This window comes from Mustela nigripes, chromosome 7 (assembly GCF_022355385.1).
Source record: "Mustela nigripes isolate SB6536 chromosome 7, MUSNIG.SB6536, whole genome shotgun sequence".
NCBI lineage: Eukaryota > Metazoa > Chordata > Mammalia > Carnivora > Mustelidae > Mustela > Mustela nigripes.
Window position 1 is genome coordinate 109,407,866 of NC_081563.1, and position 14,591 is coordinate 109,422,456.

A 14,591-nucleotide genomic window follows, 5' to 3' on the forward strand; every position below is an offset into this window, starting at 1 on the left:
GAAAGGAGAAAATTTTTTTTGTTTTTGTTTTGTTTTTTTTTTAAGATTTTATTTATTTATTTGACAGAGAGAGATCACAAGTAGGCAGAGAGGCAGAGAGCCCGATGCGGGACTCGATCCCAGGACCCTGAGATCATGACCTAAGCTGAAGGCAGTGGCTTAACCCACTGAGCCACCCAGGCGCCCCGAGAAAATTTTTAATTTACAGCCTCCTACTCTAGTCTTGTAATGTACACTAACAGAATATGGTTTCAGTATTATGCTTGTTTTTATACATATATTCTTTTGTGAGACTTTTCAAAAGAAATTGAGATAGCCATATATAAATGAGATAATAGTAAATGCCTCTATAGAAAAAGAATTACTGATAACCTTAGATACAATGAGCATTTATCTTGTTTTAATTCTTTGCAGAAATACATGTAGATAAAGACATCAATATCTTATAAAACATAACTAACGCCTTAACCAGTAATACGTGTAGTCTCATATAATACCATATTTTTGTTACTTGAAGGATTAGCATATTCAGGGTGCACTTTTAAAGTTGGTGTTCAGGTAACATTTGTATGAGTTTTCCTTTTCCATTTTTTTTTTTTTTTTACATTTCATTATTTTTTCCAACGGTGTAGGGTAAAGCTGACATTAGAGGGCCTGGAAGAAGATGATGATGATAGGGTGTCTCCCACCGTTCTTCACAAAATGTCCAACAGCCTCGAGATATCCTTAATAAGCGACAATGAGTTCAAGTGCAGGCATTCCCAGCCAGAATGTGGGTATGGCTTGCAGCCCGATCGTTGGACAGAGTACAGCATACAGACAATGGAACCAGATAACCTGGAGCTAATATTTGATTTTTTTGAGGTGAGTAATTATTTCATGGAGAGAGTTGAGAAAGAATGCAGGCATGGGCTTATTTTTAAATGTTTTGATTTTAGTCTGAGTGTAAATCCATGATTCATGCATCCTTTTAGATGTTTATTTTTCTATACATTTTAGCAGGCTTAAAAAACTTGGAGTTGATAGACTCAAGTACTATTAAAAAAAGTCTCAGTTGAATTGATGTTTTACATCAAGACCAGATGTCTTAATGTTTATGCCTGTTCTTTTTTTTTAAACCAACATGGGTCTTGAACTCACAATCCTGAGATCAAAAGTTGTGTGCTCTGCTGACTGAGCCAACCAGGCGCCCTTGTGCCTATTCTAAGTATAAATGAATAATATACAAAGGAGCCTCCAAGGATAAACAGAGGGATGAGCAGACTGTGTAACTCTTGATAGGCAACCCAGGACTCAATATGATTGAGGCCTCCTCATGACTAAAGTGTGTAGCTTATTGAGGCATTTTATTATAAGAATTCTTAACAGTGGACTCATTTTTGCAACTTCACTTGATATTGTAAATATGTAGCAAAAAAGAGTTGCTGTGAAAATTGTTCAGAATCTGCTGCTAGCCTTCCAGAGTTACTCATGACTCCTAACACTAGAGCCCTCTGACTTGGTGGCTATACAAGTGCTCTCGTCTTCACAAGTTTTGCTGGGTCCTTGGTAATGAAGGTCCTTGCTTGATTGTGCCCAGCTAGTGGTTATTGCTTTCCTTAGATTCTTGATCTTTGGTACTTCCACTCCCATTTCCTTTAGATGAGGGCACCCAACCACAGTTTTGTGAAAATAGCAGAAGACAGAATGGATTTAACCCCACAAGTAACATATGTTACACTTGTCAATTAAAATTATTATACTCTTTGAATTATTTAATTTGATGATGCCTTTATGCATCGCCTTTGCTACTGGCTTTTTGGCTGCTTTGCATTGTATGAAATTTTGAACATTTCCTTATTTCTTAAGGATGTACCTTTTAATACTCTTAAATGTCCTAACTTGCTTTTCATTTGTTTAGCAATTTTGGAAATACTATTTTATTTGTAGACTGGGCTGATAAAATATCCAGTGTAATGTCCAAATGAGTATTCAGTTTCCTGGAGAGTTAACTATCTCTTTATGTCCTCTGTTGGAAAGCATTTTTAGAGAATATAATACACATTAACGGCTAACTACAGGTGTTTGTTAGTTTTTGAATATAAAGATACTTAGAAACTTTGTCAGTGTTTGAAATTCATCTGATACATGTTAGAGAATCAGAAGTGCCAATCACCAGAGTTATGACTAATGAAGTACTATATAAAATTTTCAAATATTATATACTAAAAGAAAATGTATCATTTATTTTATAAATACTCTATCTAAATTACCTGAATATAAATTTGATTCCTATTTATTACTGATCTTCTTCAATAGATTTTGGATTAATTTTAAGGGAGTTTTTTTACTTTCAAATGGGAAATACTGAAGTGTAAGAATATGGATTATTTTAAACCTCATTTTTTATTTCAGGAAGATCTCAGTGAACATGTAGTTCAGGGTGATGCCCTTCCTGGACATGTAGGGACAGCATGCCTCTTATCATCTACCATTGCTGAGAGTGGGAAGAGCGCTGGAATTCTCACTCTTCCCATAATGAGCAGAAATTCCAGAAAAACAATAGGCAAAGTGAGAGGTAAGCTGGGAGAAACAGAGGGGCCCTTTATAAATGAGCAAAGATTAGATTTGAATTTTGGTTAGTTAATTTCAAATTGAGCTTTTGGGAATGGTGTTAAATTATTTGTTTATAGAATATTATCTACTATAGTAGCAATAAGGGGCATCTGTGAAATTTTCTGGAAGCTTTGCTTTGAACCGGTTTTGGCGTGTTACTTGTTTTCTGTTTGATAGAGATTGATAAAGTTGGTTCAAGTACTTAAATGTTAATACTACTTAGATGCTCATTGTGGCCTTTTTAATCGGCTTTATCTTTATTTCTCCCCCTTTTTTCTATGGAAGTTGACTATATAATTATTAAGCCATTACCAGGATACAGTTGTGACATGAAATCTTCATTTTCCAAGTATTGGAAGCCGAGAACACCATTGGACGTTGGACACCGAGGTGCAGGGAATTCGACAACAACTGCTCAGTAGGTTGAATATTTGAGCAGCATCTAGTGCTTGGTAGCTTGTGCATGATAAGGCTCCGTTGGGTTGGCCCACTGAAGGTCAGGGATCCTTTATTACCTGGGATTTAATGTAATTCAAATTAAGTAGAAACTCTCTCATAAGACTCTGGACAGTCTGTCTAAAATCTACTAAACTGATGCAAAGAGGGACATTAAAACAGAAAGCCAGGAGGAAAAGCTCGATGCAGGAAGCAATCTGAATCTCAGTGTGTGTGTTGTGGTCCCAACTTTTCGCGTGCTCCCCTTTCTGGGTCTCAGTTTCCTCACCCGTACTTCTTGGTATCATTTCCATACTGCTGTCCTGCCGGGTCTCAGCCTTTCCAGTTCTCCCGGTCTGCCAGGATTAAATCCTCTGAGGCACCATTGCAAGGAGCAAGTCTTTGTGTTCTACTTTATGCAACTGCAAAAGGTGGTTTTCCTTGACTGGCCACCTTACTGGGGGAGGTATGTGTGGCTGTGGGATATGTTTATATTTGGCTTATACGTACTTGTCATTAGAGCTTGTTTTTATGGAATAAATGCATCACCAAGTGATGGTCACAGTCTTAATTTGGGGATGGCAGAAGTAGCTTCAGAATAGAGAATTTTGAACTGGTTCCATTGTTAGAGACATAGTTGGCTTCCTTATTTTTATTTTTTTAAGATTTTACTTATTTATTAGAGAGAGACAGCAAGAGCACAGGGAGGGACAAACAGACTTATCCCTCCGACTCCAAGCACAGAGCCTGATGTCAGCTATTTCTTCTCTTTCAGGCTTGCTAAAGTTCAAGAAAATACTATTGCTTCTTTAAGAAATGCTGCTAGTCATGTAAGTGACCCTCTCTTTTTTTGAAAACTTGGGACTGTTGGTCCAAAGGTAGCAAAGTAGAGAAATGTGGGCCTGGGTAGTCTGTTCCATTAAAAGCTTATAAAGGTTAAGTAGGTTAAAAATGCATTCTTCTGAATATGATTCTAAGCGAAGGTAAAGTATCTTTGAGCATTTGTTTTTAGATTCTTGATTAGGATTGTGATGAAAACTATAGAATCATTAGCATCTTTGTTTGAGATTACAAGGGTTTTTTTGTTGTTTGTTTTAAAAGATTTTATTTATTGAGAGAGAGCAAGAGAGCATAAGCAGGGGGAGGGACAGAGAGAGAGAGAAAAGCAGGCTCCCCACTCAGCAGGAAGCCCAATGTGGGCCTCAATCCCAGAACCCAGAGATCATGATCCCTGGTGTAGGCAAACATTCAACCGACTGAGCCACCCAGGAGCCCCTGAGTTTACAAATTTTGAGTGATTGGGACAAGAAAAACATTCCCCATTAAGCACTGGTTTTCATTAACTGAATATTGTCTCATTCAGATACTTTGGAAATAATGATTACAGAAGGATTTGATGGTGGTTTTATATAACACTTAAGTCTGTCAGTTTATCTCCTGCATACCAACTTGATTATATTAAATTTCTTAATTCCTTTTAACCATTTATTAAAGGTTAGAGTCTATTTTTTAGCTTTTAGTTTTTTTCAGCAACTACAACTTGACATTTTTATTATTTTTTTAAGATTTTATTTATTTATTTGACAGACAGAGATCACAAGTAGGCAGAGAGGCAGGCAGAGAGAGAAGTGGAGGCCAGCTGCCTGCTGAGCGGAGAGCTCGATGCAGGGCTCCATCCCAGGACCCTGGGATTATGACCTGAGTTGAAGGCAGAGGCTTAACCCACTGAGCCACCCAGCCGCCCCCAACTTGACATTTTTAATCAAGAACCTGAGATTTCCAGGTCTCCCCCTGCTGCCTTGTACCTGACTGAAAAGCTTCATGCCCTGAAGTTAAACTAGGGAGGAAATGGAGGAACAACTCATTCTTTTATTTTCATTTTTTCCACAGTGTGCTCCGCATGCCTTAAGCTTTTGCCTCTTTATAAAATAGTTCAGCAAATAAACTTGATTAGTGTGATGTTTAATCTTATCACTTATATGAGCAAACATCTATTCCAAGACATACTTTTTTCATATTAAAGCATCTCTACAATTGGTAAGGGTTTTACTACTTTCTTAGCCTTGCATCCTGGTATCATGGGCAGCATTTTTTCCTCTTTCTAGTGGTATATGAAGCATTTTATAATTCATGACATTTTACATTAATTATTTTAGTGTTTAAAAATATGAATAGTGGATTTCTTTGCCTTTTTGTTGAAAGGATATTAAATCTATGAGTGTTGGGCTCTACTTCATTATTTGGAACTGGTTTTCATGGTAGCTAATAACTATTCTATACATTGATTTATTCTGTAAACACATGAAGATCATGTTAACGAACTTGCAGTGTCTCCATGCTTTTTTTTTTTTTTTTTTTTTTTTTAAAGAGAGGAAGGTTGGGAGAGGGAGCGGAAGGAGAGAATCTTAAGCAGACTCCACGCCTAGCACAGAGTCTGACACAGGGCTTAGTCTCACATCCTTGAGATCATGACCTGAGCCAAAATCAAGAGTCGGTTACTTAATTGACTGAGCCATCCATGCATCCCTCTGTGCTTTTCGAGAGAAAATTTCATTAAGCTTTTTTTCTTCCATGTTCTGTTGAGATCCTTCATAAGTCATATAGATCGCATTTTAGAATGCCATATGCTGGTTATTAATGGCTTGTTTATTTTAATACTAAAAACATATCCTTAAAGGGGTTCTTTGTGTTATTATCTTACTCCTTAAAGCTTACACATGGATCTAGGGATCAGATTTTATCTCTTAGTAAAATTACCTTCCTAAAGGGTGGTAATCCTGTAAAGTTAAACATTTAAACTACAGAGCTATAATTTGTTTAAGGATTGCAGGTTTTGTTCTCTAGTAGAAATGCTTTGTGTTACTGTCTTGTTTATAGCACTGGAAGGAGCTAAACTTATTTCCTGCTTCAGAAGTCATCAAGGAAATAGGCTCCTTTGATTCTGGTCTGTGATCCATGTGACCTCAAAAGTTGGACACCCTTTTCGTGACCTAAAGCTTGGGGACGGGTGGAAGCATATCATCCATCCTTACACAAGCACTTCTCTAGGCTGCAGTAACGTACAGAATGCTCAGACCTAGTTTCCTTTGATCCCAGCCAGCTTTCTTTCCGTGAATGCACACCTTTGTGGGTCAGTTTATGTTCTCAGCTTTATTTGGATTAATTCCTGTGTCAGAATGGTTCTGACTTGGAAGAATGCACCCTTAACTCCGTGTCATCATCCTCCTTCCTTTTGACACTCTGTCAGGAGATTGGGCTTGTGCGGCACCATTCTTGACCCCCTTGCTTCTTTCTGTCTTTTCAGCAGCACCTGTCATTTCCTCTTTACTCTGCTTCTGGGGTTTTGCAAGGAAAGGCTGTAAGGTGTGCCGCCCAAGTGCACCAGGGTGCAGAGCTGAGACAGTGGCTTCTTCCTTTAACCTCCTCATCTTTGAAGGTCTGCTGCCTATGGTACTTAGGGGCAATAAGGCATAAGGTGACCCCGCTCCCTGTTCCGGCAGGCTCTGTTTATGCTTATAGTAGTAGCAAAGGTGACAGGCTGGCTACTGCCATAGAGTGGCCCTAGAGTGTGTTCAGATGGATCAGTGTGCCCATGTTTTTGCCAGAAAAAAAAATTGCTGTGCTATTACAGTGAAGAATGATAAAAACATTGTAAGAGAAGAAACTACTTTTTAGAAAAGCTTAAAGCATAACATAATTCATGAGGAAGTTTTTTGTTTTATGTACAGGTCTGTGAGTTTATAGTGAACAGTAAATTTCTAATGTCCTTGTAGTTTTAGATGTATTGTGGGCTAGATAATGTTTTTCAAGTACTCATTTCCTTTATTTCTTCTAGGGTGCAGCCTTTGTAGAATTTGATGTACATCTTTCAAAAGATTTTGTGCCTGTGGTGTATCATGATCTCACCTGTTGTTTGACAATGAAAAAGGTATGTTGAAATTCCTTCATTTTATTTTATTTATTTTTTCGGAGAGGGAGGACAGGGAGAGAGAATCTTAAGCTCTGTGCCCAGTGCAGAGCCTGACACGGGGTTTGCTCTCACAACCCTGAGATCATGACCTGAGCTGAAATCAAGAGTTGGTCACTCAATTGACTGAGCCACCCTGTTGCCCCCAAATTCCTTCCTTTTAAACTCTTACCGTTAGATAGGTTTAAAGGCTAGGAAGTTTATTTTACATATATGCATACAGTTATTTATTAGAGTTGACCAATTCATTTTTGGGGGCAATTAATGCCAGTTCTTTCCTCTGTCAAGTTCCTGTAACATTGAGTAAAGAGATAAGAATAATAATTGCCTGGAGCAGTGTCTCTGTATTGCTGATTTGTTTTCTTTTACTGTCTAACAAAGGAACCTTCCAGGTGGCTTCTGTATCAGTCTGCCACTCTCCCTGTAGTAAAGCAAGAGAGGAAGCTGTCACAGTGTCTGTTTTCTAGCCTCCCTTCTAGTTTTGCCTCAAGCTTGTCCTCAGATTAATAGGTTAGTATGATTTGGCCAGAAGAGAAGAACCACAGTGGAAAAGCACTTTCAAGCAAATGGAAGAGGGCCTTAGGAAAGGGGTGTAGATTTAGGAGCTAGGGGAACGTGACAGACTTTTGAGTCAGGAAGGGAAATGTTCAGAACTAAACCTCTAGATGTAAGTACCTGATGTCAGGGGAATTGAAGAGGACAGAGAGGCAGGGGGAGTGGTAATGTGGCCAAAGGTACAGTAAGCCTGGCCCAGAGTAGAGATAGAATGGAGAATGGCACAATGGAGGAGAAAGTCCAGAAGGAGATTTAAAAATTTAAAATTATTGTTCAAACATAATTGTGTAATACTTAAACTTTAGTGTATAAAGTAACCAAGTGATTTCTTAAGAACTTTCTAGGTTTATTTGGCATTTTCTATTAAACTGTTGGGTATTATTTTCTGTTGAGGTGATTTAATGTTAAGGCTAGTTTGCCAACATACAATACTTTACCAGGCATGATTGTTGTAGTGTACATGGTAAGGTGCCTGCCTGCTCATGGATTTGAATCAGTCATGGGGGTTTGGATTGCTATGATGTATGAAAAAGCATGCTTTCATTTCTAGAAGTGGACCCCCCTGTTTTTGCATATGTGAAGGGGCTAGGCTGTAAGTCCTTCTTGGTAGACCATAGGGTCTGACCCTTCTTGTCCATAGTCTTAGGAAAGGGAAGGAGATACACCTATTTAGATAATAGAGGTAAAATAACTTAGTAGAAAAAGAGGAGATTGTTTTGCCCTGGGAAAAAAATCAATGCAAAAGTGGACAGGAAGGAATGGAGCAGAAAGATCTTTATAACCAAGATTGAGGTTAATGAATCAAGCTGTAATTTCAAAAAACCTATGAGAGTTAATGGAAAAGTGTTACTGATCCTGTTTTCACCAGACTTTATCTTGTTTTTAAGTTGAATCTGGATGAGTTAGAGAATGAAAGTAAAAAATTATATGTATTTTTAGTTTTAATTTTCAAGCTGCTATTTTCCTTAACAAAATCAATTCATGTACATTATAAAACTGAAGAAGATTATGAAATGAAAAATAAGTCTTCCTTTCCCCTTTGTCTTTGGTCACACTCCCTTACTCTTAACAGTTTCTTGTGTGTCTTCTAGAAGAGCCATATGTACAGGTTTATACCATATGTATGTGGATGAATATAAATGTAGTAGATTTTAGCATATTTGTTGGATTGATGATTTATTGGTGGTCCATTAATGCATTTCCTTAAGGTAGGGGTGCCTAAATAGTGTGATGTTTGATATGGTAGTAAACTCATAAAACGGGTTTTTTCATGGGGAAAACATTTGTAATAGATTAGAGTTCCTGTTAAGTATTTCTACTTAAGTCAAACAGACTTTTTTTTTTTCCACGACCATTGAAAAAATGTGGCTGTTTTTAAACCAAACTTAAGTTTAAAAGGTTTAGAAAAGTTTAGAAACTTATTGACAGAAATTAATCTTTGTATAGTACTTGTACATGTTGATTGCCTGGTCATGTAGCATGGATATGCATATGTCACAATGTCAGCAGTATGACAGGAAGTAGGGAAATGACTGATTCCTGGATCATATGTTTGCAGGGCCCTAGCCTCCTCCCAGCTGCTTTTTTCTTCCAGGCGCTCCCACCTACATCAAAAACAAAAACCAGAATTTAAGAGCTGGAAGGTGTTTTGTTTGTTTGTTTGTTTGTTTGTTTGTTTTTTCTTTTTTTTTTTTAATATAATTTTTTATTTTTTATAAACATATATTTTTATCCCCAGGGGTACAGGTCTGTGAATCACCAGGTTTACACACTTCACAGCACTCACCAAAACACACACCCTCCCCAATGTCCATAATACCACCCCTTTCTCCCAAACCCCCTCCCCCCAGCAACCCTCAGTTTGTTTTGTGAGATTAAGAGTCACTTATGGTTTGTCTCCCTCCCAATCCCATCTTCTTTCATTTATTCTTCTCGTACCCACTTAAGCCCCCGTGTTGCATCACCACTTCCTCATATCAGGGAGATCATATGATAGTTGTCTTTCTCCGCTTGACTTATTTCTCTAAGCATGATACGCTCTAGTTCCATCCATGTTGTCGCAAATGGCAAGATTTCATTTCTTTTGATGGCTGCATAGTATTCCATTGTGTATATATACCACATCTTCTTGATCCATTCATCTGTTGATGGACATCTAGGTTCTTTCCATAGTTTGGCTATTGTGGACATTGCTGCTATAAACATTCGAGTACACATGCCCCTTTGGATGTTTGTTTTTTAAGGGGGGCTCCCCTGCATGGGCTTGCTGTGGGCTCTGAACATTTGTTCTCATCATTCACTATGTTGGGATGTTAGGCCTGTCTAGGGTTAAATATTCAGTAATAATTTGAGGCCTATTTTTCTCTTTATTTTCTTTTTAGAAATTTGATGCTGATCCAGTTGAATTATTTGAAATTCCAGTAAAGGAATTAACATTTGACCAACTCCAGTTGTTAAAGGTAGTAATGATACATAAAATGAAAATGATCTTTTAGTTTTAGAATGATTTATACCTTGTTTATGTTCTCTTTCTGCATGGAGATGACTATATATTCAGCATCAGTAGACTGTATGCTTGGTTCTCTGTTCTAGTAGGAAGAATGGGTTTGTGCTACTCCATCTGTCTTTAACAGTTTCCACAGACCCCACTGATTTTGCATATGTGAAGAGGCTAGGCTGTAAGTCTGTGTGTAGACCATAGGGGCTGACCCTTCTCATCCAGTCCTAGGTTGCCTCTGGTGTGCATTAGCTCTTCTTTATAGAACTGTTACAGTTGACCTTTTATGCTCTCCTTGGTTTTTATACTTCCATTACTAGGATCTTTGTATGTATGTTTTTTATACCATGTAATTTTATACGATTACTCTTCCTGTTTTCACTAGATACCTATATAAATGGTTGGTTGAGTATAAAGAGTTTCTTAAGAATTTTTATATTCTTCCCTATTTGGGTATTTGATCATGATCTTAGATGTATGTGTGCACATGTAAAATATATGTAGTGATTAGTGATTATTCTTACTAAACTGATTAAGTCTACATTTTATGGTTTTCTTACTAGCTTTTCAAGTTATAGTTCTGTTAACCATATCTTCATAAACTAAGGCTTTTTTTCTTGCATTTTATGTTTGTGTGTGTGTGTTTTCTAGCTCGCTCATGTGACTGCTCTAAAATCTAAAGATCTGAAAGGTATGTACCAATATGGAGGCACCATTTTCATTTCATAGTTAACATGTATATGGTATTTCCTTCTTTTTTTCTTTTTCTTTTAACATACCCTTGGTCATTTTAATGAATATAATATTGGGCTGTCTAAATCATTTTATAGACATGAAGTCTTTACATATATTCATTTTCAGATGCATTTATGTCATGTTTTTAATAATTACGAGTTTTTACTTTTAGGAGTTTTCTTAGCTTGATGATCAAAGCTCTCTGTAATTTTGTACCTATCATTTTTTCTAAATGTTCTTTTTTTCCCCCAATATATATTTTTAAAGATTTTATTTATTTGACAGAGAGAGAGCATGAGCAGGGGGAGCAGTAGAGAGAGAGGAAGAAGCAGGCTCCCTGCCAAGCAGGACCCTGGGATCATGACCCGAGCCAAAAGCTGAGGCTTAACCATCTGAGCCACCCAGGCCCCCCTTTTCCAAAGATTCTTAACCCAAGAACAAAGTGGACGATATATAAAGTATGAAAGCTGGCCCTAGAGCCAGGAGTTTGAATCCAACTCTGACATTTACCAGCTGTGACCTTGGGCAGGTTACTTTACTTTAACCACTTTGTTCCTCAGTTTCCCTGAAACTTGTCCTGCCTATAAAATCCCTTTGTGATTGTACTTTACTTGGCACTCTCATAGAACTTCATAGTTTGTGCCATTCATTTGAGGTTTAATGACTCCTTTTTTTTTTTTTTAATTTTAAATTTTTTTTAAATTTCTTTTCAGTGTTCCAGAATTCATTCTTTATGCACCATACCCAGTGTTCCATGCAATATGTGCCCTCCGTAATACCCACCACCAGGCTCACCCAACCTCCCACCCCCCTCCCTTCCAAAACCCTCAGTTTGTTTCTCAGAGTCCACAGTCTCTCATGGATCATCTTCCCCTCCAATTTCCCCCAACTCACTTCTCCTTTCCCATCTCCCCATGTCCTCTGTGTTATTCCTTATGCTCCACAAATAGGTGAAACCATATGATAATTGACCCTCTGCTTGACTTATTTCACTCAGCATGATCTCTTCCAGTCCCATCCACATTGATATAAAAATTGGGTATTTATTTTTTCTGATGGAGGCATAATACTCCATTGTATATATGGACTCCATTGCAATTTGGACCATATCTTCTTCATCCGTTCGTTTGTCGAAGGGCATCTTGGTTCTTTCCACAGTTTGGCAACTGTGAATGGCTCCTCCTTTTTTTTAACACTTTATTCTATATATGTCCTGTCTCTTCAACTAGAATATAAATCTCTCTAGGGTGGAAAACATGTTTTTGTATTTCCCAAGACACTTATAATGCTCTGTATGTAGTAGGTGCTCGTTAGATATTTATCTGCAATTGTGGTAACAGGGTGGTTGGAATGACTTTGTGAAGATATTGTAAAGTGTTAAAGACTCCAGGGGTTATCCCCAGAGCACTGATAGGACTTTGTAGGCTTTGTAGCTATTTCACGACTGTTAATAACAAAATGAATGTTATTTATTATTTTTACTCTTACTTATTTACTTGGAAATTTTTATATGACTTTAGTCTTTGTAATACACAGGGCTTTTTTTTCTTAACAAAAGAAAAAAAATTGATATCAATTATTTTTTTCCCTCTTGGAAAAAAATTCTTAGGTGTCTTGAGATATAATCTATTTTTAATTAAATGGTAGTGTAACAAAAGCACAGTTTTAACTTTTCTTTATATTCTCTTAATTTCTAACTTCTGAGCTGATTTTAATATTTCAAAAAGAAGCCTTAGCACAAGGACACAGCTTTTATTTTATTTATTTATTTTTTTAATATTTTTTTATTTTTAAAAGATTTTATTTATCCATTTGACAGACAGAGATCACAAGTATGCAGAGAGGCAGGCAGAGAGAGAGGAGGAAGCAGGCTCCCTGCTGAGCAGAAAGCCTGATGCGGGGCTCGATCCCAGGACCCTGGGATCATGACCTGAGCCAAAAGCAGAGGCTTTAACCCACTGAGCCACCCAGGTGCCCCAGGACACAGCTTTTAATTCCATTGAGAAATAATGAATTACTGCTGGTGACTACTTTGTAAAAAGTAGTATTACAGTGTCTGTAAGAAAGTACTCAACTGTTGGGGCCTCAAACTTGGTGTTACTATGAAATGTGGTAAACTAGTTTTCATAAAGGATGCTTATTTCCTTCAAAAATACTGCATATGAAGGAATCTCATAATTACCTTTACATCTCTCTCTCTCTCTCTTTTTTTTTTTTTTTTTGTCCTGAGAGTTTAGGATAAGATCTTAGTGATAAAATAGTATCCTATCTACTGAGTTTTTATAATTTTAATTTTCAGAATCTGTGGTTGAGGAAGAAAATTCTTTTTCTGAAAATCAGCCGTTTCCTTCTCTTAAGATGGTAAGTTCCTTAGGGAAACTAGCAAAGGCTGTCTCATTAATTCTGTTGTAACCGAATCAGTTATTTGGTTTCTTAGATGGGCACTAAAAAGACTGTGTCAAAAGATAGCATTTATATAAACTTGTCATTAATTCTTTTTAGAGAAGATATATTTTTGTATGGTGTATGTATGCTACTTTTTTTTAAGATTAATTTCTCTGCCCAAATGAATAAAAATCTTCATCTCAATGGGTTAATTTGATAAGAATGGGAAATTCACATATTTCTGTATATAAACAAGAAATAGAGGGCACAGAAGAAGGGGTGGGAGGGACTGGTGATGGTAAGAGAGCATTTTTACAATATTTATTCATTCATTCATTCATTCATTTATTTATTTATTTTTTTAAAGATTTTATTTATTTGAGAGAGAGACAGTGAGAGAGAGCATGAGTGAGGAGAAGGTCAGAGAGAGAAGCAGACTCCCCGTGGAGCTGGGAGCCCGATGCAGGACTCTATCCCGGGACCCCGGGATCATGACCTGAGCCGAAGGCAGTTGTCCAACCAGCTGAGCCACCCAGGCGTCCCATTTTTACAATATTTAAAACTGCCCTGGGGCACCTGGCTGACTCAATCAGAGGAGCATGTGATTTCTTGATTTTGGGATTGTGAGTTCGAGCCCCATTTGGGTGGTGTAGAGCTTACTTAATTAAATAAAAACTTGGAAAACAAACAAACTGTTCCTTAGCTTTTAGAGAGAAATGAGATTCTCCAGCCAAAGAAAATAACTACCCTCATTACTCAAAATGAGACACAAATTTCAAGAATTCACTTGAAAAAGTATAACAAATACTATTACAAAGATTTTAAAACTAGACACAATTCATACAGGAATCCGCTGACCAGTATCAATCAAGTCCCTGTGGATGCCAGGCTCTCCTTGCTCATGCTGGGTCTGCTTTCTTTCCTACTGGCTCCATCTCTAACTTCTTTTCTTCTCCATTGCCTTTTTCTGGTGATGTCAGGTACACTAGATGTCTTAGGCAACAGTTCATCATGATTATTTACACAACAGAAAAGAAGCTGTAAGAGAGCTCGTAAAACATGATTGGAATAATTTTCCAGATTTTTATGATGCCCAGCCAAGTAACATCATTCCTTCTGGTTCAAAAATGTGAAATCATTTGGTTCTGAAAAATCTCTTGATTCCTAGACTTGTGATTAAAAACAACTTTTTAAAAAAATGTGTATTGGGGAGCCTGGGTGGCTTAGTGGGTTAAAGCATCTGCCTTCGGCTCTGGTCATGATCCCAGGGTCCTGGGATCAAGCCACACATTGGGCTCTGCTCGGCGGGGAGCCTGCTTCCCCCCGCTCTCTCAGCCCGCCTCTCTACCTGCTTGTGATCTGTGTCGGTCAAATAAATAAACAAAATCTTAAAAAAAAAAAAAAAAGTGTATTAACGGTTTA

The 14,591-nt window shown here is 37.4% G+C and overlaps 1 protein-coding gene across 4 annotated transcripts in view; it reads left to right on the forward strand.

Annotated features, from left to right (window-relative positions):
- Window positions 1-14,591, forward strand: part of LOC132021743 (glycerophosphocholine phosphodiesterase GPCPD1) — a 68,343-nt gene that overhangs the window by 40,303 nt on the left and 13,449 nt on the right. For all 4 annotated transcript variants that reach the window (XM_059406570.1, XM_059406569.1, XM_059406571.1 and 1 more), the window contains 8 exons: window positions 633-864; window positions 2,395-2,557; window positions 2,881-3,013; window positions 3,806-3,860; window positions 6,866-6,958; window positions 9,934-10,011; window positions 10,701-10,740; window positions 13,084-13,145. In XM_059406570.1, the coding sequence (XP_059262553.1) occupies window positions 633-864; window positions 2,395-2,557; window positions 2,881-3,013; window positions 3,806-3,860; window positions 6,866-6,958; window positions 9,934-10,011; window positions 10,701-10,740; window positions 13,084-13,145 (856 nt within the window). The remainder of the gene's footprint in view (window positions 1-632; window positions 865-2,394; window positions 2,558-2,880; window positions 3,014-3,805; window positions 3,861-6,865; window positions 6,959-9,933; window positions 10,012-10,700; window positions 10,741-13,083; window positions 13,146-14,591) is intronic.